Source organism: Aotus nancymaae, unplaced genomic scaffold (assembly GCF_030222135.1).
Source record: "Aotus nancymaae isolate 86718 unplaced genomic scaffold, 86718_ANA_hifiasm-v0.15.2.pri h1tg000002l, whole genome shotgun sequence".
In the NCBI taxonomy this organism is placed as follows: Eukaryota; Metazoa; Chordata; class Mammalia; order Primates; family Aotidae; genus Aotus; species Aotus nancymaae.
This window is the reverse complement of record NW_026988413.1, coordinates 17013798-17040012: the sequence shown is the minus strand read 5'-3', so window position 1 is coordinate 17040012 and position 26215 is coordinate 17013798. Positions and strand designations below refer to the sequence as shown.

The window sequence follows — 26215 nt, the reverse complement described above, 5'->3', positions numbered from 1 at the left end:
TTGTTTTTTTAATTGTTTTATTTGGGAAAAGTGCTTCTTACAAAAGGGCAGCTGCAAAATACAGAGACCTCTGCAACAATTATGTTTTTTTCTTAAAGTGAAAGAATGGGTGGGATCCAAGGAATCAAAGCGGTAGATGGACAAACCAGGAGCATCCCCGAGTCATTTTCAGTAAACAGAGCAACAAAACACACAGGTAAAATTTCCAATCAAGGAATTCTTCCAACAACTTAACTTCAGCTAGTCTCAGGGATTCCCAAGACCTCCTCCCCTTTGGTGGAAAAGTATGACTTATTACTGCAAACCCATTACTCCATTACAATAAACACCTTAGAACGGAGTTTTGAATCGCATCTGTCTACCTGAAAGCTCAGGGGTGGAATGAGGCAAATATCCACAAAAACAAACACAAAAACCCGACAACAAAATGCCCCAAATGAGGACAAAGGTTTCTTAGAAAGTGCCTGTACTGGAAAGGCTAGATCGTAAAACATTAAATACAACTGTGCATCCAAGACCCAGTTTGTGTTAATATATGGGATTACCAGGTAGTTTTAACCTCTATGGCTAACCCCATTTCTCTATTTATAAAGACAGAGCGAGCACTGCTATATTGACAACTACCAATATACTGCTTTGTCCTTGAAGATCTATCTGCCACACAAGGCTTAAACCACTAAACCAAGTTTTTCTAAGGCTAAGAATACTGCATCTATGCAGGGATGAGAAGTTTATCACACACCCACACTCACACACACCATGTCAGCCCTTGGGAGTCCACTTCCAACTCTGCATTGATGTTACTTACGCCTCTGTATCTTTTATGTGTATTCTTTCACAACTTTCCTATCATGCAAAACAGTAGAAATCTCAACACATTCACACCTGGTTCTGGTTACCCAGTAGTATTATTACTTGTGTGCAATTAAACAAGAGACCAAAACCACAGAACGAGTGCACGTGGTAGGGATTACAGGGTAGGAAACAGATATAAAAACACAGATGTGCAGATTTCACCAGAAACCTCAAGGATCCACATCCCATGTCTGCAGCAGAAGGCTGTCGGCCACCTTAGGTCCCTTCACTCATCACTCCTATTCTTGGACCCCAAAGCAGGGCCACTGGTTTTACTTTTGAACCTGGGGTCCTCAAAATGAAGTGTGTGAAAAGTCCATAAATGCAATCTGGTTGAAAACAGATGACGCAACACACCTACACTAACTGTCTGACAGTTAAATTCGTGTTACAAAAAACTAACTTTAAGATTTATTTTTATAACTTTTTTCAACAGGGAAAACACACTCCTCGGGGAAAGGTGAGGGGCTGAGAAGACAGGCCCTGGGTAAAAATTCTTACGACAGCACCTGGAGTTGAAAGGCCTGCCTAGGAGAGAACACAGGCACTGTCACACCACCACAGGGGACAGCTGCTGTCTGGGGTCAGCAGACCAGTTCACACACCACGCAAGGTTACTATAGATCCAAGTCATAAAAATCTTCCAGCTCGTCATGAAACAAGTCCCACTCATCTTCAGAGTCTGTCAGCTCGTCGTCCCCACCTGCAGCCAAAAGCATAAGCAACATCTCGCCCAGCTCAAAGGTGACAACCTCTTCTTCATCGTTGTCAAAGGGGTTGCTGTTCTCTCTTTCCTCAATGAGTTCCCAGAAGTGGTTCCTTCGTTGGGCCTGTAAAAAACAAGGCCGTGATAGGGATGGCACTGTCGAGCAGTATCTTCTATCCTGTTGTTTATAAGGCAAAACGTCCAGCACACCAGAGGGCATGACGAACCAGACTTCTTAGTTAGGGTTTCCATTTTACCACTTCCTCCCCTATGGTTACTTGACGGAAATAGTTTAGGCTAGAACTTTAAGGCACATTTTTTCCTTTCCTAGCCCTCCCAGTTTTCTGAGGTTTGTTTCCTTCTTTAATATCCTACAATTTCACTCCCAGACCTGAGTGTTAACCTTCTCCTTCCCCTGCCCCAGTATGTGCAGGACTCAACTGGTATCTTGGTATTTCCCCTCTTTTAAAAAAACAGTGAGAGTTACCCGGTATCTGCTTGATGTTCCCACTTTCTGTCTCTGTGGCTCCTCTCTACGGCCATCAGGGTACGCATGCTTGTAAAAACAGTTCCCTCCAAATGGGCAGCTCCCACGTCCTTCATCAAAATACCTGCACGCCTTGTTGCTGGAAAGGAAAATATCGCAACCCTTATTCACAGTGGATTTCAGGTCTGTATTTGACTATCATCCGGGGTTTCTTTAAACAGGTAGGGATAGAACCAGTATGTCAGCTTATAGCCCTCCCCAAGGTGCGTTCTTATAAACATGTGTGTGCCAATGCATGAAACACTAGAAACCGGTAACTCTGTTCAAGTCTACGCTGATTAATAGCTCTAGCACAAGCAGGTGCCATAGAGAGAAAATCTTCTAGAAAGCCAACACACAAGAATATAGGACAGCTACAACATGGATTCAGAATAAGGTAGAACCCCACTCGTGGGGCCTTACTTGTCAGCAGTAGAGACTTCTTTTTAACACAGTCCCTTGGCATGTACCCCAAGGACTGTGTTATAGCAAGATACATACTGGGTAAGTGCTATCAGGGTGACAAAATAAACTGTCCTGGGAAGTAAAAGAAGGGTAGGAAGGAGGTAGGAGTGTATAATGCAGCACCATTCTTTTCAAAGTGAACCCAAGCTCTGTTGGGCTCTTCGCTTGAGAAAAGGCTGCAGTGCTCATACCTCATTGCCTCCTTGTATTTCAGAATGAGTTTCTGCTTCTCTTCTTTCTCCTCCACCCAGTACTCACTTGGAATGACAAAGTTAGATGTGATCCGGCATTCTGGGCAGGACCTGGGAAACAATGAACAGGCTGCAATGCAAATTCCCCTTTACAGGCCCACTCTTCAAGGACACACCCTGGTGTGTCACCTCCAGATTTAAAGACTTAACTGAAAGGCACGTGGGCATTTCCTGAAAGGGTTCCACATATTGTCACACAACTGACCATTTCTTTCAAGCAAGACAACCTCCTTTATAAATCCAACTCAAGGGCTAGCCAGTTCATTTTTCTTTTTTTTAAATAACTTAGGTAAAAAACAAAAACAAAAGAAGACATTTCACACAGACTCCTTTTTCTTTCGTTTAAATAAATTTATTTCTTGTAGCTTTGCTCTGTTTAGATTATGTAGTTTTTGTTCAGTTATGAGAACAATCTTTAAAGGATGGTGGATTATTGGCTAGCTTAATGGATGGAATAGGAAAGTGGAAAATGTAAAACGTCAGGAAACATACATTCAGAGCTAGATCAGTTTGTTCACTGAGCCTAAACTGGCTAATAATCCATTAAACACAATCTCCTCAGAAAAAGCACGAAGATTCTACTAACTGATACACAGGGTTTCCTCATTCAAATAAAAGTAGATAGACCAACTAACCTAGAAGCTAGCTGAAATACAAAGAAGAAATCCCCATTAGAATATCCCAGTTTCAAGATAAAATGCATGCATTTAAATGCGGTCCATCTGGTTGAAAGTTGGCACAAGTTACTAAATTCTTCCCCAAAAGAGAAAGCACAAATGAAGACTGGGGAGGAGCCTCACTTTATGATCTTGCTCTCAAATTGCTTAGCACTCCTCCACTTGCGAATGCACTTGAGACAGTAGGTGTGGTTGCAGTTGGAGAGGATCCCGAAGCGGCGCTCGCTGGGGTTGGCTTTCTCATAGACCACCTCCATGCAGATCCCACACACCATGTCCTTGCTACGCTGCACAGCAAATGAGAGCTCCATGTCCTTCTCATGGGCCTCAATGCACGACTAGAGAAGGTGAGAGAGAACAAGTGGAATCGAGTCATTGAATCCTGAAAACTTGAGCAACAGTTAATGATTCACGTTCAGAGGATCAAATAGTCAACTGAAACAACAATGTTCCCAAGCTGACACGTAAATTAGCTTTGCTTACAAGTGAAAACAGGTGCAGTGGGGATTTTTGTTTTTGGCGGTGGTACTTTACAATACTAGAAAATCAAACTATGAGGACTCAACTTCGGGAACTGAAAAATTACCCAATTTTCTCTGCCCTAAACTTGAAGCTCAACTACATTAAAGACAGTTTCCATACTGTTTCCTGTTGTTGTTATTTCTGGCTTCTATATTAAGTTAAGGCCCTAGTTAAAACCTGTCGGAAAATAAGGGCAACAGGCACATAACTCTCTTATGCCTTTAAGGAAAAAAAGCTTCTTCATTGAGATTTTTTTTTTCTTTTTTTTTCTTTTATTTTTTCATTGAGATTTTTCAACTACTCAGCTTGACAGATTGATGTTCATTTGGGTTAGGTTAGATTAGCCCACTTGGGGCTATTATAAATAATGCTGCTAAGAACATTTATGTACCAATTTTTGTGTGGACATCCTATTTTAACATGATTATAGGAAATATAAAAATGCAGAAAACTCCCAGCACTTTGGAAGCCCGAGGTTGGGTGGATCACGTGACTCCTGGAGTTCCAGACCAGCCTGGCCAACATGACGAAACCCCATCTCTACTAAAAATACAAAAATTAGCCGGGCATGGTGGTATACGCTTATAGTGCCAGCTACTCAGGAGACTGAGGCAGGAGAATCACCTGAACCAGGGAGGTGGAGGCTGCAGTAAGCTGAGATTGTGCCACTACACTTCAGTCTGGGTGACAGAGCAAGACTCTGTCTCAAAAAAAAAAAAAAATTGTGGCCGAGCACAGTGGCTCATGCCTATAATCCTAGCACTTTGGGAGGCTGAGGTGGGTGGATCACCTGAGGTCAGGAGTTCAAGACCAGCCTGGCCATCATGGTGAAACCTCATCTTTAAAAAAAAAAAAAAAAAGAAAGAAAAGAAAAAATTGCAAAAAAAGCAATGTCATCCATAATCTCACATAAATCACTAAACATGTCTTTTCCTAAATATTTAAAAGAAAAAATATATATATATTCAGAGGTAGGTTCTAATATCTCAATATATAGATATATATCATATAATTTAACCTGCCTAAATTCACAGAAGTATGCTGAAGTTAGGGATCAAATTATGTCTACCTTATACCATGCCTCACCCCCTACAACCAAATTTAAAAATACATACCCAAGACAACTGAAAACATATCTTCACACAAAAATCTATATACAAATGTTCAGAGCAGCCTTATTCTTAATAGCAGCCAAAAACTGGAAGTGACCTAAGTGTCCATCAACTCATGTGGCTTAGCCATATGACAATTCAGCCGTCAAAATGAAGAACTGCTACACACAACAACATGGAAAACCTTGAAAGCAGTCAGTCACAAAGAACCACATTACAGGATTCCACTTATATGAAATGTCCAGAATAGTCCAATCCAGAGACAAACCAGATTTATTATTGCCAGGAACTAGAGGAAGGATAGAACCAAGAGTGACTAAAGGGTGTGGGATGAAGAAAGTGTCCTGGCCAGGCACAGTGGCTCACGCCTGTAATCTCAGCACTTTGGGAGGGTGAGGTGGGTGGATCACGAGGTCAGGAGTTCAAGACCAGCCTGGCCAAGATGGTGAAACCCCGTCTTTAAAAAATAGAAATAAAAAATAATTTTTAAAAGTGTCCTAAAATCAGTAAAATGGTAACAGCTGCACAACTCTGTAAATATACTAAAAAGCAATGAAATGTGTGTTTCCAAGGGTTAAGTATATTGAATGTCAATCTCAGAAACGTTACTTTTTAAAAGAGGAAAAAAAAAATGTTAAGTCCATAGTCTGAGGTTCTGGAAGTATTACTTTTTTTTTTTCTTTTGCCTTAACCTCCTGGGCTCAAGCGATCCTCCCACCTCAGGCCCCCAAGTAGCTGGGACTGCAGGCACGCACCTTCATGCCCAGTTAATTTTGTTCGCTGGAAATGACTTCTTGATAAAGCATCCAAGAAGCCCAAGGAAGAAGCAATTCCCTACTCACTGGTAACTATTCAATTCATCCAATGTTTCTGTGAAATAAACCCACAATGCTATGAAAGGGCAAATATTGATTCTCACATCTAATAACACATGCATCTCCCTGAAGACTTACCTTTATATGCTCTGATCTCTGGGCAGCATCCATCGGATGCAGGACCTGCAGCCCACACATGTCACACGAATCTCCGTGGAGATACACACAGTTCTCCCCGTATCGGCACTCTCCCACTGCAGCATAAGGGCACAGCTGCTTCTTTGTTTCCACGGCGGTTTGCTCTTTCTCTGATTCTTCCTTGGTCACTGAGCCCTGCAGGGGTGCTTCAGTACAGGAAGGCGCAGCTGAAAATGTGTAAGAGGGTGGTAAAGGTCCAAACGGATAAGGCAGATACATGAACTATAAGGGAACTGAGAACCTAACAGCAAAAAATAAAAATAAAACTGCAATTAAATACCAAAACAGTCTGCTGAACTGATTTATTCATGTGAAAGAAAGGAATTCTTTCTAATGCTGGCATTTCCAAGATTAGGCTTATAAAAAAACACAGCTTCTTTATATATGTTTTGGGTCATTGAAATTTAATTTCAAAAAGTACTAATTAAAGAGAGGATTCAGTTTTTCAAAACATTCTGAATTCATTTTACTGGGATTCAAAGTTTCCTTCACCCCATCTGTAAATCTCAGGTAATCCAATTTTACTACGATTAAGCAGAAAGGGGAAAGTTGTCAAAGCTGAGCAAATGGATGAACTGCTATCTAGCCCTCTAACTCTTATTTCCTTCTTCAGAATACTTACTTCGGCCACAGTAGGGTTGCCCAGGAACAAACTCAATAGCATTCACCCAGTCCTCTGAACCTGCTCCTACAGTTGCAAAGTTTGAATTTCTTGACTCAGCTTCGCTTGTATTCATTTCAACAAGTGGTCCAACTATTGATGAGAGACTTGAGGAAGTGGCAAGGGACGACTTTGTAGTTAGCTCTGTAGCAGCTGCTTCTTCCTGTTTCAATGGCTTGCTATGTTCATACCTAAGATAAAAATGTAAAGTAAGCAGCTGGCCAGGTGTGGTGGCTCACGCCTGTAATCCAGCGCTTTGGAAGGGCGAGGCAGGCAAATCACCTGAGACCAGCCTGCAAAGATTAGCTGGGTGTGGTGGTGGGTGCCTGTAATCCCAGCTACTCGGGAAGCTAAGGTAGAAGAATTGCTAGAACCCAGGAGCCGGAGGTTGAGATGAGCCAGAGATCAAGCCATTGCACTCCAGCCTGGGCAAGAGAGTGAGACTCTGTCTCAAAAAAAAAAAAAAAAAGAAAAGAAAAGAAAAAAAAGAGTAAGCAATCACTGCCTAACTTCATGTATTCTTTTTTTTTTGGCAATGGAGTCTTGCTCTGTTGCCCAGGCTCAAGTGCAGTGGCGTGATCTCCACTCACCACAACCTCCACCTCCTGGGTTCAAGTGATTTTCCTGCTCAGCCTCCTAAGTAGCTGGGATTACAGGTGCCTGCCACCACAGCTGGCTAATTTTTGTATTTTTAGTAGAGATGGCATTTGGCCAGTTTGGTCTCAAACTCCTGACCTTAGGTGATCCACCTGCCTGCCTCGGCTTCCCAAAGTGCTGGGGCTACAGATGTGAGCCACCACGTCTGGCTATATATTCCTAATACATTCCTTGGATTCTCTTTGATAAGTCAACATGCCTATATTTTTGAGTGCAGAGAGAAGTCTATGATTCTGCATGTCTAGTTATACCAAGCATGACGCCAAGACTGATGGTTCAGAGACCACACTCCTGAGTAGCAAGGCAATAGACCAGCGGATCTGCAAACTTTAAAGCATCAAATACATAAACATGTTAGGCTTTGTAGATCCTACAGTCAATGTCACAACTATTCACCTCTGCAACTGCAGTCCAAAAACAGGCATAGGCATTATTTAAATGAATATGTGTAACTGTTCCAATAAATCTTGATTTATGACAACAGCCTCTGGCCAGATTTGGCCTGTAGGCCACATACTCCTGCTATATACCACTTATTACCTCAAATTCCACTCTAATCAGGAGTTTCACACAGTTTGACAATCTATAGTTCCCATGCTAACTCTGCCAGAAACCCTGCAGGCAAAATGGACTGATTTCAAAGCAAGGTTAACACAAAGTCAACAAGCAGACATGTAGAACATTTTACCAACACATCGGTTAAAATGCTGTCAATATTAAAAGGTACAGACAATATTTACAAAACATACAATATGGGTTGGGTGCGGTGGCGCATGCCTGTAATCCCAGCACTTTGGGAGGCCGAGGTGGGAGGATCACGAGGTCAAGAGATTGAGACCATCCTGGCCAACACGGTGAAACCAATCTCTACTAAAAATACAAAAATTAGCCGGGCATGGTGGCACGCGCCTGTCGTCCCAGCTACTCGGGAGGCTGAGGCAGAAGAATCGCTTGAACCCAGGAGGCGGAAGTTGCAGTGAGCTGAGATTGCACCACTGCACTCCAGCCTGGTGACAGAGCAAGACTCGGTCTCAAAAAAACAAAACAAAACAAAACACACACAATATGTACGTTCTTTTTCCAAATCCATCTATTCACTATTTCCCCTTCCAAACCTCCCCCCTACACATTCTTTCTTTTTCATCAGGAAACATTAAACCATCACCATCTCCAAATACATGGGGAAGAAACATCTATTTCCTTTAAGAACCATCTTTCTAGCCAGGCGCGATGGCTCATGCCTGTAATCCCAGCATTTCAGGAGGCCAAGGTGGGCAGATCACAGGGTCAGGAGATCGAGACCAGCCTGGCTAACACGGTGAAACCCTGTCTCTACTAAAAAATACAAAAAACAAAAATAAAAAAGATTTAGCTGGGCATGGTGACATGTGCCTATAGTCCCAGCTACTTGGGAGGCTGAGGCAGGAGAATCACTTGAACCCAGGAGGCGGAGGTTGCAGTGAGCCGAGATCATATCACTGCACTCCAGCCTAGATGACAAAGTGAGACTCTGTCAAAAAAAAAAAAAATCTCTCCTGCCTAACATGGTGGCTCACACCTGTCATCCCAACACTTTGGGAGTCCAAGGAGGCCAGATCACTTAAGGCCAGGAGTTCAAGACCAGCCTGGTGAAACCCTGTCTCTGCTAAAAATACAAAAATTAGCTGGGCATGGTGCCACATACCCGTGATCCTAGCTACTCAGGAGAGGTGGAGGCATGAGAATTGTTTGAACCTGGGAAGCAGAGGTTGCAGTGAGCCAAGATAAGGACACTGTACTCCAGCCTGGGCAACAGAGCAAAACTCTGTCTCAAAAAAACAAAACAAAAAGACAGCATCTTTCTGCCTGAGAAAATTCTCACAATTCTTTCAGCATTTTACACCAAGAAACTGACTGATTAACAGGGTCTCACTGTATCTCCTAGGCTGGAGTGCAGTAGTGTGACCTCAGCTCACTGCGGCCTCAACCTCTTGGGCTCAAGCAAGCCTCTTGCCTTAGTCTCCTGAGTAGCTGTGTGCCACCATGCTTGGCTAATGTTTTTTTATTTTTTCTAGAGACCAGGTTTCCCTATGTTGTCCAGACTGGTCTCCAACTCCTGGGCTCAAGCAATCCTCCTGCCTTAGCCTCCCAAAGTGCTAGGCATGAGCCACCATGCCCGGCACACAGAGAATTTTATTCAGAATTAATGTATTAATTATGTATGTAGTCAATTTCACCATGCTGTAATACATAGTTTGTATCAAGTGGTTCTTATGAAACAGTACTAACCATGGGTAACCTGTGTTATAGGTGCCTATTGTTTACATCTAAAAATAAAGTAAAATCTAAAGGCTCTACACACCAGCTTATGGCAAACATTTTACTGAGCTGGCCTTTAATCATTGCAATATTCCCTCAAACATTCATATTCTAGCACTTTGGAGGGCCGAGGTAATTGCCTGAGCTCAGAATTCAACCCAAGTCTGGGCAACATGGCAAAACTCCATCTCTACTAAAAATTAAAAAATTTGCTCAAGCCTGTAATCCCAGCACTTTGGGAGGCCGAGGCGGGTGGATCACGAGGTCAAGAGATCGAGACCATCCTGGTCAACATGGTGAAACCCCGTCTCTACTAATACAAAAAATTAGCTGGGCATGGTGGCGCGTGCCTGTAATCCCAGCTACTCAGGAGGCTGAGGCAGGAGAATTGCCTGAACCCAGGAGGCGGAGGTTGCGGTGAGCCAAGATCGCGCCATTGCACTCCAGCCTGGGTAACAAGAGCGAAACTCCGTCTCAAAAAAAAAAAAAAAAAAAAAATTCGCCAGGTGTGGTGGTAGTGGGTGCCTGTAATCCCACCTACTCAGGAGGCTGAGCCACAGGAATTACTTGAACCCATGAGGCAGAAGTTGCAGTGAGCCGAGAATACGCCACTGCACTCCAGCCTAGGCAACAGAGTTAGACTCCATCTCAAAAACAAAAAAGGCCAGGCGCGGTGCGTCACATGCCTATAATCCTAGCACTTTGAGAGGCCAAGGCGGGTTGATTACTTGAGGTCAGCAGTCTGAGACCAGCCTGCCCAACATGGTGAAACCCATTCTTCAAAGACATTAATATTCCTCCTCGTAAGCCTTAGGTAAACCACCAGGCCTTGCAGCAAAAGTAAGCTGAGTATCCTGCTATCATCTACAAAAGCCCAATGCATTGTTCTGTGGAATGGAATCCTGCACGCTGAAGGATAAGGAGAAGAAACTATCATGAATATGCTCTTTCACTTGTATCATCTCACTTCACTCAAAAACTGTGGGGAACTATTCTATCATGAGAGATGATGACCTCACGGTCCACTTAAGCAATAGTTCTAGGTCTAATGGGACTCTAAAGCTGCTCTATACAGTATAGCAATCACCAGCCACATCTAGCTCTTTAGACTTAAATAAAATTTAAAACTCAGTTCCTCAGTCCTTCCTCAGCTGTATCTTCAAGTGTTCAAAAGCTACAAGGAGCTAGAAGGCTAACATTAGAAAGTAACATAAAGAACACTTCTAGTATTGCACAAAGTTCTACTGGATGGCAGTATTCTGAAATGTTAGAGCAGCAAGTATCCTTAGAAATCTCACTTTTCATTTTTTGTTCTGTTTTTTTTTTTTGAGACAGAGTCTTGCTCTGTCACCCGAATAGAGTGCAGTGGCACAATCTCAGGTCACTGCAACCTCCGCCTCCTGGCTTCAAGCTATTTTCTGGCCTCAGCCTCCCAAGTAGCTGGGATTACAGGCACGCCATCACCACATACAGCTAATTTTTTGTATTTTTAGTAGAGACCGGGTTTCTGGATTCCCTGAACTCATGATCCACCCACCTCGGCCTCCTAAATGAAGTGCTGGGATTACAGGCATGAGACACCACACCTGGCCTCCTAGGTACAATTTTAACAGGAAAACAAGCAGTCATAGAGCAAGCTGCTCTTTTAAGATTCCTTCTTTAGCTAGTCCATAATCAAGCTTTTAATAATCACCTCTATCAGCCTGTCCTCAGTAATTCACCAAACTTCCAAGTAGACTACTATAGTTCCCCTAATTCCTTTCACTTTGTGCTAAGAGATCTAAACCCAGCTCAATTCTGGCTCATTCTCTAAAGAAAAGAGGCAGCTACATCCTTATTAAAAAGAAAACTAAGAGGCCAGGAGTTTGAGAACAACCTGGGTGACATAGGGAGACCTTGTCTCTACAAATAAAATCAAAAAATTAGCTGGATGTGACGGCTACAGTGGGATTACAGGCATGAGCCACCGTGCCCAACACTTTTATAAATTTTATTATTTATTTACAGACAGTCTCACCCTGTCGCCAAGCTGGAGTGCAATGGCGTGATCTCACTCACTGCAACCTCTGACTCCCTGGTTCAAGCCATTTTCCTGCTTTAGCCTCCCAAGTAGCTGGGTTTACAGGCATACACCACACCCAGCTATTTTTTGTAGTTTTAGTAGAGACGGGGTTTCACCATGTTGGTCAGGCCAGGCTGGTCTCTACTCCTGATCTCGTGATTTGCCCACTTCAGCCTCCCAAAGTGCTAGGATTACAGGCGTGAGCCACTGCTCCCGGCCTTATTTTTTTTAATTATTATTTTTGCTCTGTTGCCCAGGCTGGAGTGCAGTGGCATGACCTCAGCTCACTGCAAACTCCCCCTCCGAGGTTCAAGCGATTCTCCCACCTCAGGCTTCCAAGTAGCTGAGATTACTGGCACAGGCCACCACACAAGGCTAATTTTTGTTTTTTCAGTAGAGACAGATTGGGTTGGGCTGGGCGAGGTGGCTCACACCTATAATCCCAGCACTTTGGGAGGCTGAGGCGGGCGGATCACCTAAGGTTGGTTCAGAGTTCGAGACCAGCCTGACCAATATGGTGAAATACGGTCTCATTAAAAAAAAAGAAAAAAGAAAAGAGACAGATGGGGTTTCACCATGTTGGCCAGGCTGGTCTTGAACTCCTGACCTCAAGTAAACTGCCCGCCTCAGCCACCCAAAGTGCTGAGATTACAGGGGTGAGTCACTATGCCCAGTCCCTTTCAACTTTAAAGTTGAGGTGTTTGCATCTGCCTCAATGTCAGAGGCTCACCAAAATAGGGAACCTACCTAATTCTTTCTGGTCTCAAACTATTTGGGGCTGGCAAATTGCCTGAAAAATAGGCTAGTTAATATGCAGAGCCTAGGGCTTAGCACAGATTTCTTCAATTTAACCTTCAATTTTTCCATTCACTCCATCTACATAGTCCATTCAGAAGAACACTTCTGAAAGAAGGACCAACTGCTAATTAACTGTAACTTTCCAATTCCATCTCAAAGTCTATTCTCATCCCTCTGCTTGAGAGCTTGGATTCCTCACTCTCATCAATATTCAACTCCTCCTGCCCTAGTCACAGTTGGCAGTAACTCTCAAAAGACTGGAACCCAGTTCAAGGACACAGCTCCCCTACAAATTAGCCTCAACACCTGCAGACTGTACCACTACAAAGAATCGCCCATTCATCATTGTAGGAGAAGTTCTCACAACTTTTTCTGCCTTTTATATTGGGACTGCAAAAGACATGTCTGGCAGAGTTTTCTTGAGAAGAATGTCATCATGTCATTTTTTTTTTCCTTTTCAGCAATACTGCAATGAAAAATTAGCAGAAGACAAATGAATAACAACTAAAAGTTTTCATGGGATCAACTTCTGAGCTCCTATAGAGTCATTTGAAAAAGATCTTCTTGGGCCGGGCGCGGTGGCTCACGCCTGTAATCCCAACACTTTGGGAGGCTGAGGCGGGTGGATCACGAGGTCAAGAGATCGAGACCATCCTGGTCAACATGGTGAAACCCCGTCTCTACTAAAAATACAAAAAATTAGCTGGGCATGGTGGCGCATGCCTGTAATCCCAGCTACTCAGGAGGCTGAGGCAGGAGAATTGCTTGAACCCAGGAGGCGGAGGTTGCGGTGAGCCGAGATCGCGCCATTGCACTCCAGACTGGGTAACAAGAGCGAGACTCCGTCTCAAAAAAAAAAAGAAAAAGATCTTCTTTTTCCCCTCCATCCTTACTGGATTCTCTAATAAACAGATGCACAATGACTTAACATTAATATCCCACCCCACCAATAATTTCAGGTTCTTCTTAACTTTATAATCACTTGAAAACAGTGGCTCACACATTTTCTGATAATGACACTAAAACTGACTACAACACTGTCAAAAGTCTTACGAAGGGTAGTGGTTTAAAGTACATCCAAAACTCTCTGACATGCCTCCCTTCAAAAGGTGGAGCCCAATTCTTCTCCCTTTACATGTGGGCTGGACTTAGTAACTTAGTCCAGAATCAGTGGAAGTGACAGTACATGACTTCTGACACTAGGTCATAAAGGCACTGTGGCTTCTCCTTGCCTTCTCTGTTGAACTGCTTGCTCTGAGGAAAGCTAGCTGCCAAGCTCTAAGGACACTAAAGCATCACTATGAAAAGGCCCACGTGGGCCAGGTGTAGTGGATCACACCTGTAATCCCAGCACTTGGGAGGCCAAGGCAGGCAAACTGCCTGAGCTCAGGCGTTCGAGACCAGCCTGGCCAACATGGTGAAATCCCACCTTTACATAAAGTACAAAAATTAGCCAAGTATGGTGGTGCACACTCGTAATCTCAGCTACTCAGGAGGCCGAGGCTGGAGAATCACTTGAACTCAGGAAGCGGAAGTGGTGATGAGCCAAGATAGTGCCATTATACTCCAGTCTGAGCAGCAACAGCAAAACTCCATCTCAAAAGAAAAAAAAAAAAGGCCCACATGGTGAGAAACTAAGGTCTCCTGCCAACAGCCATAAGAGTGAGCACACTTAACAATCCTGGTGGCCGGGCGCGGTGGTTCACGCCTGTAATCCCAGCACTTTGGGAGGCCGAGGCAGGCAGATCATTTGAGGTTAGGAGTTCAAGACCAGCACGGCCAACATGATGAAACTCTGTCTCCACCAAAAATATAAAAGATTAGCCAGGTGTGGTACCACACACCTGTAACCCCAGCTACTCAGGAGGCCAAGGCAGGATAACTGCATGAACCTGGGAGGTGGAGGTTGCAGTGAGCCGAGATTACGCTACTGCACTCCAGCCCGGAGTGCAGGCTGCACTTGGAAGCTACTGCACTTCCATCTTTTTTTTTTTTTGAGATGGAGTCTCGCTCTGTCACTCAGGCTGGAGTGCAGTGGCGCCATCTCGGCTCACTGCAACCTCCATCTCCTGGGTTCATGCAATTCTCCTGCCTCAGACTTCCGAGTAGCTGGGACTACAAACACACACCACCATGCCCAGCTGAGATTTTTCTGTATTTTGTAGACACGTGGTCTCACTACGTTACCCAGGCTGGTCTTGAACTCCCAGGCTCAAGCAATCCTCCTACCTCAGCCTTCCAAAGTGCTAGGATTCCAAAGTAGCATGAGCTACTGCACCCAGCCATGAGTTGTTTTCAAAGCATTATTTTTAATGGATTACATATAAAGCGATTAGAATTACGTCTTTTACTTTGACATTCTTCCTCCAACTCACCCCTGAACAAATTAAATTTATAAGCAAATTCTTACCTGCAGCGGTCTCCATAAATACAGTACCCTCGCTGAAAATACTTGCACACTACACTATACGGACTGTCAGAGAGGTCGTGAGAGTAGCGACAGTTATCTCCTTCCTTACAAACCCCATGCATAAAATACCTGTGAAACAAAGGACCACAAAACTGAATTAAAACCAATCCTTAAAAAGATTAAAACTAATTAGTATTCATGACTAATATATTCAACCAGCAAATACATAAACATATGAAATAAACACAAAGAAAGGGCCGGGCGCAGTAACTCATGCCTTATAATCCTGGCACTTTGGGAGGCTGAGGTGGGCAGATCACCTGAGGTCAGAAGTTGGGAGACCAGCCTGGCCAACATGGGGAAACCCCATCACTATTAAATATACAAAAATTAGCCTGAAGTGGTATCGAACATCTATAATCCTAGCTACTCTGGAGACTAAAGCTGGAGAATCGCATGAACCCGGGAGGCGGAGGCTGTGGTAAGTCAAGATTGCACCACTGCACTCAAGCCAGGGCGACCGAGCAAGACTCCATCTTGAAAACAAAAAAATAAATAAAAATAAAAATAAACACAAAAAAAGTGGCACTAGACTGTGATCATAGAATAATCCATTTGGGTACTACAGGAAGGCTGCTCATAGATCCAGGCACCAATTTAAATTCCAAACATTCATCTTGTTACAGCAGATTAAGTCTGACCACAGATTTCATTTTACAGTCCTAGGGAGGTGGCTTCTTGTTTTCCACTAACTTTAGCCACAATGGCAGCTCTATCTGTCAAAAACAATCAAAGACAAAGAGTCAAGAAACAATGTGTGCTGGAAAGGGTCAAGCTACTGTGTATGTTTCACTTTCTTAAGAAAGCCGGGGGCAGTGGCCCACACCTGTAATCCTAGCACTTTGGGAGGCCAAGGCAGGTGGATCACAAGGCCAGGAGATCCAGCCATCCTGGCCAACATGGTGAAACCGCATCTCTACTAAAAATCAAAAATGAGCTAAATTTGGTGGTAAGTGCCTGTAATCCCAGCTACTTGGAAGGCTAAGGCAAGAGAATCGTTTGAACCCAGAAGCAGAGGTTGCAGTGAGCAGAGATCGTGCCACTGCACTCCAGCCTGGCCAACAGAACGAGAAAGCATTTTTAAGGCAGAGTACTGTGACTCACACCTATGGGGGGCCAAGGCAGGAGGATCACTGGAGGCCAGGAATTAACAACCACCCTGGGCAACATAGTGAGAGAGCCTCTCTACAAAAAAAAAGGTTCTTTTTTTTTCTTTTTTTTTTCATAGAGTATCGCTCTGTCACCCAGGCTGGAATGCAATGGTGTGATGTCAGCTCACTGCAACCTCTGCCTCCCGGGTTCAAGCTATTCTCCTGCTTCAGCCTCCCGAGCAGCTGGGACTACAGGCTCGTGCTACCGCACCCGGCTAATTTTTTGTGTTTTTAGTAGAGACAGAGTTTCACCTTGTTAGCCAGGATGGTCTCAATCTCCTGACCTCGTGATCTGCCTGCCCACCTAGGCCTCCCCAAGTGCTGGGATTACAGGTGTGAGCCACTGTGGTTGGCCTAATTTTTTAAAAATTAGATGGGAAATGGCTCCTCTTGCCTATAATCCCAGCACTTGGGAGGCCAAAGAGGGACATTACTGCAGCGTTTATGTAACACGGTGAAGGTGAAAGTCTCTACAAAATACCAAAGAGAATTAGCCAGGCATGGTGACACACCTGTAGTCCCAGCTACTTGGGAGGTGGAGATAGGAGGATCCCTTGAGCCCAGGGATGTCAAGGCTACAGTGAGTCATAATTGTGCCACTACTCTCCAGCCTGGGTGGCAGAACAAGACTCTGCCTCAGAACAAAGCCAAACCAGCCGGCTCATGCCTGTAATCCCAACACTTTGGGAGGCGGGCAGATCACCTGAAGTCAGGAATTCAAGATCAGCTTGACCAACACGGAGAAACCCTGTCTCTATTAAAAATACAAAAAAATTAGCCAGGCACGGTGGCACATGCCTGTAATCCCAGATACTCGGGAGGCTGAGGCAGGAGAATCACTTGAACCCAGGAGCTGAGATTAAGCCATTGCACCCCAGCCTGAGCGACAGGAGTGACTCTCCATCTCAAAAAAAAGTAAAAGAAAAAAAATTGTAGGAAGTCAAATTATAGGTATAATTAGCCTAACTTTCAACTGTTACTAGGGTTAACTTAATGCTACTCAGGTCTGAACTTTTGTTCAACTGTAGAGCTATTAATACTTTCTGTAAGCTTTGGCCTGGCACCATGGCTCACGCCTGTAATCCCAGCATTTTATAAGGATGAGGTGAGTAGATCACCTGAAGTCAGGTGCTCAAGCCCTGCCTGGGCAACATGGCGAAATCCTGTCTCTGCAAAAACACAAAATATAACTAGGCATGATGGCAGATGCCTGTAATCCCAGCCATTCAGGAGATTGAGGTGGGAGAACTGCTTGAACCTGCAAGGTAGAGGAGGTTGCAATGAGCCTAGATCGCACCATTGCACTCCAGCCTGGATGACAGAGCGAGACTCCATCTCAATAAATAAACAAATAATTATTTTCTATAAGCTTTAAAGCTGGTTGAGTTTCATATCAATTTTTTTGACTGTTTATGAAAATTATCCTTAACAAGCTAGTCAGTTTGGCTTGGGAAGAGTTTGTATGGGCTGGGTGCAGTGGCTCAAGCCTGTAACCCCAATACTTTGGGAAGGCCGAGGCGGGTGGATCACCTGAGGTCAGGAGATCGAGACCAGCCTGAATAACATGGTGAAACCCTGTGTCTACTAAAAATACAAAAATTAGCCAGGCGTGGTGGGTGCCTGTAATCCCAGTTACTCAGGAGGCTAAGACAGGAGAATCGTTTGAACCCGGGAGGCAGAGGTTGCAGTGAGATTGCGCCACTGCACTCCAGCCTGGACGACAGAGCGAGACTTGGTCTCAAAAAAAAAGATAGTCTGCATCTAAGAATTTCTCCTCCAAACAAAACCTATGAACGTAAATATGTGTTTTGTTTCTACATGCTACCACCAAAAAAAAAAAAAAAAAAAAAAAAAACCCATCATCCAAATTCACCTTAATGTCACTGCCCAAGTTCAGCTTGCCTTAAGTGGAAGCCCTGGGCCACATTTCATTTCTAAAGTTCCCTCCATGTGCAGTCTCTGATTACATGAGACACTGTCCAGTAATAAAGACAAAGTTTACTAGAATCCCCCTACAGCTGTGCCTCTTAGAAACCTAGAAACCTAATAGTGTCACCAAGATAGAGAACAGGAAACTGCAAGTTAGCCTGTAAGGGTACAAGAGAACCAAACTGTTCCCTCAGAGTATCTCTAGGCATCTTAACAACCTCTTTAGGTTTCTAGAAATTCCTCTTTAGGAATTTCTAGGAATTAAAAAATAGATATGGCATTTAATCAAATGTCATTTGCTGTGACATTTCCTACTTTGATATTTAACTTTTAATGAGTGAGTACACTGTTTCTTAAACTACATGTTTTATTACCCTTTTTATCTGTGTACATAATACGTACTTGTTTAGAAAAGGTAGAAGGCTGGAAGTGGTGGTTCATGCCTCTAACTCCAGCACTTTGGAAGGATAAGGCCAAGGTTCAAGACCAGCCTGACCAACACTGTGAAATCCCGTCTCCACTAAAAATACAAAATTAGCCAAGCTACTCGAGAGGCTGAAGCAGGGAGGCGGAGGTTGCAGTGAGCCAAGATGGTGCCATCACACTCCAGCCTGGGCAACAAGAGCAAAACTCTGTCTTAAAAGAAAAAGAGTGGAGCAGGGAAAGGGGGGACTGAGAGAGACTGCTGGATGAGAGGACGCTGGGAAGCCCAAGGGTGTTAAGAAGAGCAGCAGGTCAGGCGTTGTGGCCACACCCAGATAAATTCCTTCCTTAAGTTACATTAACCACATTTAAAAAACTTTTGGACCCGCATGGTGGCTCATACCTGTAATCCCAGCACTTTGGGAGGCTGAATCAGGTGGATCGCAACGTTAGGAGTTCAAGATCAGCCTCACCAACATGATAAAACTCCATCTCTACTAAAAATACAAAAATTACCTAGGCGTGGTGGTAAGTGCCTGTAATCCCAGCTACTGGAGAGGCTGTGGCAGGAGAATTAATTGAGCCCAGAGGCGGAGGTTGCAGTGAGCTGAGATTATGCCACTGCACTCCAGCCTGGCCAAGAGTGAGACCCTGTAGCCAAAAACAAAAACGAACAAACAAAAAACCAAAAAACAACTTTTGAGGCTGGGTAGGGTGGTCCATGTGTGTAATCCCAGGACTTTGGGAGATTGAAGCAGGTGGATCACCTGAGGTCAGGAGTTCAAGACCAGCCTGGGCAATGGTGAAACTCCATCTCTACTAAAAATACAAAAAAAATTTGCCGGGCCTGATGGCGAGCACCTGTAATCCCAACACCTAGGGAGACTGAGGTATGAGAATCAACCTGAGAGGTGGAGATTTCAGTGAGCTGATATCGCGCCACTGCACTTCAGCCTGGGCAACAGAAGGAGAGACTCAGTCTCAAAACAACGCTTATGAGACCAAGAACGGTGCCTCACACCTGTAATCTCAGAAATTTGGGAGGCTGAGGTGGGTAAAATGCTTGAACTTAGGAGTTCAAGACCAGCCTAGGCAACAGGGTGAGACCCTGCCTCTAACATTTTATGCAAAAAGTATTAGCTGGGCATGGTGGCACATGCCTGTAGTTCTAGCTACTGGGGAGGTTGAGGTGGGAGGATTGCTTGAGCCTGAAGTGGAGGCTGCAGTGAGCCAAGACACTGCCACTGCACTCCAGTGTAGGAGACAGAATGAGACCCTATCTCAATAAAATAAGTAAATAAAAATAAAGACGAAAAGGCCAGGTGTGGTGGCTCACCCCTGTAATCCCAGTACTTTGGGCTGCTGAGGAGGGTAGATCATCTGAGGTCAGGAGTTCAAGACCAGCCTGGCCTGACCAACATGGTGAAACTCCTTCTCTACTAAGAATTTGGCAAGTGTCTGTAATCCCAGCTACTCGGGAATTGCTTGAACCCTGGAGGCGGAGGTTGCAGTGAGCCAAGAACACGCGACTTGCACTCCAGGCTGGGCAACAGATCAAGACTCCATCTCAAAAAATGTTTTTTGTGTATTATGTCAACTACCAGAACACTCATCTACCATTATAGAAGCACTGATAAAGCAGGCGCTAAATTCAAATTACAACTTCTCTTTATTAACTGTTCTAACCTCACTCAAGGGAACTAGTAGCAGATGCAATGAGCATTTCTATTTCTTAGTATTCCTCTAACAAAAAATATGAAAAACAGCCTGATGGTGGCAGCATAACAGTTTCTTAGGAAAGGTATTCTTAGGTTTTACTCAAGCTGCAGAAATAACACAATGAAAACTTCAGGAGGAACATTAGGAAAAATGTAACTGGTAAGAAAATACAGGTGATTCTGAGAATTAAAAACATTCTTATCAAAACTTCTAACTTAAGAAGATTACCCCCTAAGTGAAGAAAACAGCCTTAGTCAAATTCCTAGATACAGGAGTGATGTGCTATAGGAGAAATCATCACAAACACTAAAACACACGTGTACCTGATTCTCTTTAAAGGATGTTTACCTAGCAAACATTGAAAATGTTTATTCATAATACAGTATATACATCTGCACTCTCTCATGCACACCTAATATTGTTTCTCCCATTGCAGGCATGCCATGTTTACTTACTGAATGACCGAATACCAAATAAGGTAGTTACGGCTGGCGTACGTGTGGTCCGGTGTAATCCCAGCTACTAGGGAAGCTGAGACAGGAGAATCACTTGAACCCGGGAGGCAGAGGCTGCAGTGAGCAGAGATCGAGTCACTGCACTCCAGCCTGGGCAACAGAGTAAGACTTTGTCTCAAAAAAAAAAAAAAAAAAAAAAAGGGAGGCCAGGCGCGGTGGCTCAAGCCTGTAATCCCAGCACTTTGGGAGGCCGAGGCGGGTGGATCACTAGGTCAAGAGATCGAGACCATCCTGGTCAACATGGTGAAACCCCGTCTCTACTAATACAAAAAATTAGCTGGGCATGGTGGCGCATGCCTGTAATCCCAGCTACTCAGGAGGCTGAGGCAGGAGAATTGCCTGAACCCGGGAGGCGGAGGTTGCGGTGAGCCGAGATTGCGCCATTGCACTCCAGCCTGGGTAACGAGCGAAACTCCATCTCAAAAAAAAAAAAAAAAAAAAAAAAGGGAAGAGGGAAAAATATACATGTGCTCTGTCAAGCACTTCGTCCTTGAATTTACAAGTGTGTGTGTTATTTTTAATAAAAGCAGAGGAATCTTACAAAGTTCCCATTAAAGTGGGTAATTCTAGGTATGACTTTATCAACATCATTCAAGCATTTACTGAGTATCTGCTCTATGCCAGGAACTGAGGAAAGCCCTGCAGATAAACTAGGGCCCTACTCTTCTCGGAGAGCTCAAAGTGTACAATGAAGACCACAGTTACGCCAGGCACCACGGCTCACACCTGTAATCCCAACACTTTGGGAGGCTGAGGTGTGTGGATCACCTGAGGTCAGAAGTTGAGACTAGCCTGACCAACACGGAGCAACCCCATCTCTACTAAAAATACAAAATTAGCCGGGCCTGGTGGTGCATGCCTGTAATCCCAGGTACTTGGAGAGGCTGAGGCAGGAGAGTCGCTTGAACCTGGGGGGGCAGAGGTTTCGGTAAGCAGAGATGGCACCACTGCACTCCAGCCTGGGCAACAAGAGCGAAACTCTAGGCCGGGCGTGGTGGCTCACGCCTGTAATCCAAGCACTTCGGAGGCCAAGGCGGGTGGATCACCTGAGGTCGGGAGTTCAAGACCAGCCTGACCAACATGGTGAAACCCCGTCTTTAAAAAAAAAAAAAAGCGAAACTCTGCCTCAAAAAAAAAAAAAAAAATTATACCTGACATTCCTTTATCTAAAGGAGAAAACTATTTTAAGAGATCACGTTGATACCTGGAACAACCGAAAACGATGTCAAACACTAAAATTCAAAACCTAACAAGGAATCGGCAGAACAACAAAACTGCCTCAAGCAAAAAACCAAAAACTAGTAAATCTAAACCTTCCTCTTTCTTTTTCTTCTTTTTTGACGGTTTTTTTTTTTTTTTTTTGGAGACAGAGTTTCGCTCTTGTTAACCAGGCTGGAGTGCAATGGCGCGATCTCGGCTCACCGCAACCTCCGCCTCCTGGGTTCAGGCAATTCTGCCTCAGCCTCTTGAGTAGCTGGGATTACAGGCACGTGCCACCATGCCCAGCTAATTTTTTGTATTTTTAGTAGAGACGAGGTTTCACCACGTTGACCAGGATGGTCTCGATCTCTTGACCTCGTGATCCACCCACCTCGGCCTCCCAAAGTGCTGAAATTACAGGCGTGAGCCACCGCGCCCGGCCTTGACGGAGTTTATAATTTTTTTTTTTTTTTTTTTTTTTTTTTTTTTTTTTTGAGACGGAGTTTCGCTCTTGATACCCAGGCTGGAGTGCAATGGCGCGATCTCGGCTCACTGCAACCTCCACCTCCTGGGTTCAGGCAATTCTCCTGCCTCAGCCTCCTGGGTAGCTGGGATTACAGGCACGAGCCACCATGCCCAGCTAATTTTTTGTATTAGTAGAGACGGGGTTTCACCATGTTGACCAGGATGGTCTCGATCCCTTGACCTCGTGATCCACCCGCCTCGGCCTCCCAAAGTGCTGGGATTACAGGCTTGAGCCACCGCGCCCGGCCGGAGTTTATAATTATAGTCTTTCTCCCAGGCTGGAGTGAAGCGGCCAGGTCTCAACTCATCGAAACCTCTGCCTCCAGGGTTTAAGTGATTTTTCTGCCTCAGCCTCCCAAGTAGCTGGGATTACAGGTGCCCACCATCACGCCCAGCTAATTTTTGTATTTTTAGTAGAGACGGGGTTTCACCATGTTGGCCAGGACGCTCTCAAACTCCTGACCTCAGGTGGTCCGCCCGCCTCAGTCTCCCAAAATGCTGGAATAACAGGCATGAGCCACCGCGCCGGCCTAGCCACCCCAACTGGTCAGTTTTAATTTTTAAAAGCTCTAACTGGCACATATAGATCAACTGTAACACTGTAAAAAGGAAACAGTATTCAAATAACTCTCTCAATGAGTAAAAACTTTGAAATCATCATTCCTTGTGATATTCCACTTTTACGATCCACCGATGAATAAGACAAGTGACCTGAAATTGCGTTTGTGCCTTATCCCATTATATAAAATAATTAAGCTTATCCTTCACATCTTAAATGTATTGTATCGAAAACTGAGAGAGCTTCATCGTTGTCAGGAGAAATGTATCACAAAGACTGGGAAGGTTTCAAATTTCATCCTTAATACTACAAGTTCTTATTAGGAATTATTTTTATATATTTGCATATTAATAATACCATACAGATGAAAATCGGCATTTCAGTTGATTTCTTCAACCGATAGAAAAAGATAAGCTTACATTCGCTACTGATCACTATTTAGAAACTGGAATACAAAAAACATGCAATTAAATGCCTTCTTCTGCGTACAGCTAGGTAGTTTTTTACAAGCGTACACATCCGTACAACCGCCATCCCTTAATTTTTCTAAAATTTTCGTCTCCCATACCAAACCAAACCCAAACCTCTCTTCCGGGAGCAAAGAGCCCTTGCACTCCCTTCAGAAGACGCGTAAATTTCAAAAGAGGAACATAGCGCTGGGGGAGGGTAATAATCGCCGCTCAAAAAACCTCTAGTGGATTAGACGACCCCGGCCCCCTTTTGCCTGTTTTTAAGACAAAGCTCAGCACCGCCAACCTCGACAAACATACAAAGAAGATATACAAAAGCTTCTTCTCACGGTTGGGCGGAGGACCGGGGGGCGGAGGGAAGTGAAAAGACGTTACAAACGGATGACACGGAGGGAGGAGAGGGCTAGGAGCCAGGCCAGCTTGCTGGGGCCCTCGGCGGGGTGTCTAGGCCCGGAGAGGACGGCTGGGAGACCGGCTGGAAGCGACCACCTCCGGAGCCCCGGGAAGCGGAGGCAGCGGCGGGGACATCCTTCCAGCGGCAGGGGAGGAGCCAGCCCACCTCTCCCCGATGCGCTCGCAGCCAGCGCAGGCAGCGCTGAGAGGAGGGTAGGCGGAGGTGCAGCCCGGCGGCCCCGCAGCGACCGCTCTCCGCCAGGCCTCCGCGGACAGCGCTGAAGGATCCGCGGCCCAGCTGGGGTTGACGCAGTGACTGAGGGGACGCGACGGCGGCGGAAACAGCGAGGGCTGCGGGAGTCGAGACAACGCCGGTCCCCGCCTTCCCGCGCCGCTTGCCGCCGGCCGGCAGCCCTCCTCCCTCCCGCGCCGCGGGCTCGGCCCGCCGCCCCCTCCCCGCGCCTGGCGCTCCGCCGCGCAACGTCCTACCTGCAGGTGACCTGTTTAGTCCAGCCGCCGCCGCTGCAGTCGCTGCCGCCGCCCCCTCCGCCCACCCCCGGGGACGGGGCGGTGACTGTGGGGATCGGGGTGGGGGAGGCCGCTGTCGCCGCCGCCGCTGCCGCTCCTGCTCCTGATGTTGTGGCTGTTGTTCCGGGAGCTGCAGCCTCCGCCATTACTGTTTATCCCACACAGCAAAGGCCCCGGAACTTCCGGGATCACATAGTTCCGGTCCGGCTGCGGGTAAAGGACGGCGAGGCCAGGCGAGGGGAGGGGAAGGACACTGAGGTACCCCTTCGGTACCGGCCTACTCCGCGTCGCGTCTCTCGCGTCTCCGAGCGCTCTCGCCACTTGAACTGAGGGCCCCAAGCGTGCACGCCCGCGGCACGCCCACGGCGCCGCTGATTGGTGGAAGGGACGTCTCCTCCAGGAAAGGGGCGGGGTTAGCAGGGTCTGTACAGGTGTGTCCCGTGGAGACCCCGGCGTTGAAAGTCCACAGTCATTCAGAGGCTTTCTTCCTAGCAGAGGTTGATACAGTGGAGCAGAAGCTGGGGACTAGGGACCTGCAGACGGAAGACCTGGGTTTGACTCTGCACTTTCCCATTTTTTAGTAAGCTCTTGAGCTAGGTACCTGTTCTCTCAGCCTGAGTTTCATCTTCTCTCAAATACGGATGGCACAGACCCCGCCGCACTGGGTTGCTATGAGGATTACAAGATATCCTTAAAAATCACTGAGCTTAATGGTACTTGGTAAACACTTAATAAAGGTTATCTCGGCCTGGCGCGGTGGCTCACGTCTGTAATCCCAGCACTTTGGGAGGCCGAGGAGGGTGGATCATGAGGTCAGGAGATCGAGACCATCCTGGCCAACATGGTGAAACCCCATCTCTACTAAAATACAAAAAAAACTAGCCGGGCTTGGTGGTGAGCGCCTGTAGTCCCAGCTACTGGGAGGCTGAGGCAGGAGAATCGCTTGAACCCGGGAGGTGGAGGTTGCAGTAAGCCGAGATCGGACCACTGCACTCCAGCCTGGCAGCAGAGCAGGACAACGTCTCAAAAAAAAAGAAGGAGGGGGGAGGTTATCTCTTATTCCTGGTATCTCAGATGTGATCTTGGCCAAGTATTTTGACTAGAGGGCTGGTCCCTTTATCTCTCGCCTTTCCTTTCTAAGCTACATGTGTCTTACAGCAAATTATTTTACCTCTTGGTGCTCCTGCTTTCTCCTCTGTAAAAATGACAATAATAATAATAATCAGAATAATAGTAATAATGATCAGGCCAGGCACAGTGGCTTATGCCTGTAATCCCAACATTTTGGAAGGCCGAGGAGGATGGATTATCTGAAGTCATGAGTTCGAGACCAGCCTGGCCAATGTGAAACCCTATCTTTACTAAAAATACAAAAATTAGCCAAGAGTGGTGGCAGGCACCTGTAATCTCCGCCACTCGGGAGGCTGAGGCAGGAGAATCCCTTGAACCCAGTAGGCAGAGGCTGCAGTGAGCCAAGGCCACTGCACTCCAGCCTGGGCAAGAGAGTGAGACTCTGTCTCAAAATAATAATAATAATAATAATGGGACGAGAAGGAGGAGAAAAAATAATAATAGATAATATTACCTACTCCAGAGATGGCTGTGAAAATTAAATGAGAGTCCATTTAAAACCCTTTGCATTGTGCTTCACACTGCAGTGAACACATAATGAATAAAAAAGATGTCTGGAATATCCCAGCTTTTTAAAAATGTGTCTTTACAATTATATA

General features: G+C 45.4%; 1 protein-coding gene across 1 annotated transcript; it reads right to left on the bottom strand.

The window, feature by feature from the left end:
- Positions 1-24811, bottom strand: MKRN1 (makorin ring finger protein 1). Its single transcript, XM_064372870.1, has 8 exons — positions 24447-24811; positions 15014-15142; positions 6750-6979; positions 6068-6294; positions 3604-3818; positions 2744-2854; positions 2049-2187; positions 1-1685 (listed from the first exon to the last, which is right to left on the bottom strand). The coding sequence occupies exons 1-8, from the start codon at positions 24629-24631 to the stop codon at positions 1473-1475; spliced, it is 1449 nt and encodes a 482-aa protein (XP_064228940.1). The 5' UTR covers positions 24632-24811; the 3' UTR covers positions 1-1472.
- Positions 24812-26215: the final 1404 nt, after the last annotated feature.

Bases quoted from the DNA above. Each gene is read 5' to 3' on its own strand.
- MKRN1 (XM_064372870.1), bottom strand. From the start codon at position 24,631: ATGGCGGAGGCTGCAGCTCCCGGAACAACAGCCACAACATCAGGAGCA. The intron at 15,143-24,446 runs GTAGGACGTTGC...TTTGTTTCACAG, and splicing joins ACTAAACAGGTCACCTGCAG to GTATTTTATGCATGGGGTTT. The intron at 6,295-6,749 runs GTAAGTATTCTG...ACACATTTTCAG, and splicing joins GCAACCCTACTGTGGCCGAA to CTGCGCCTTCCTGTACTGAA.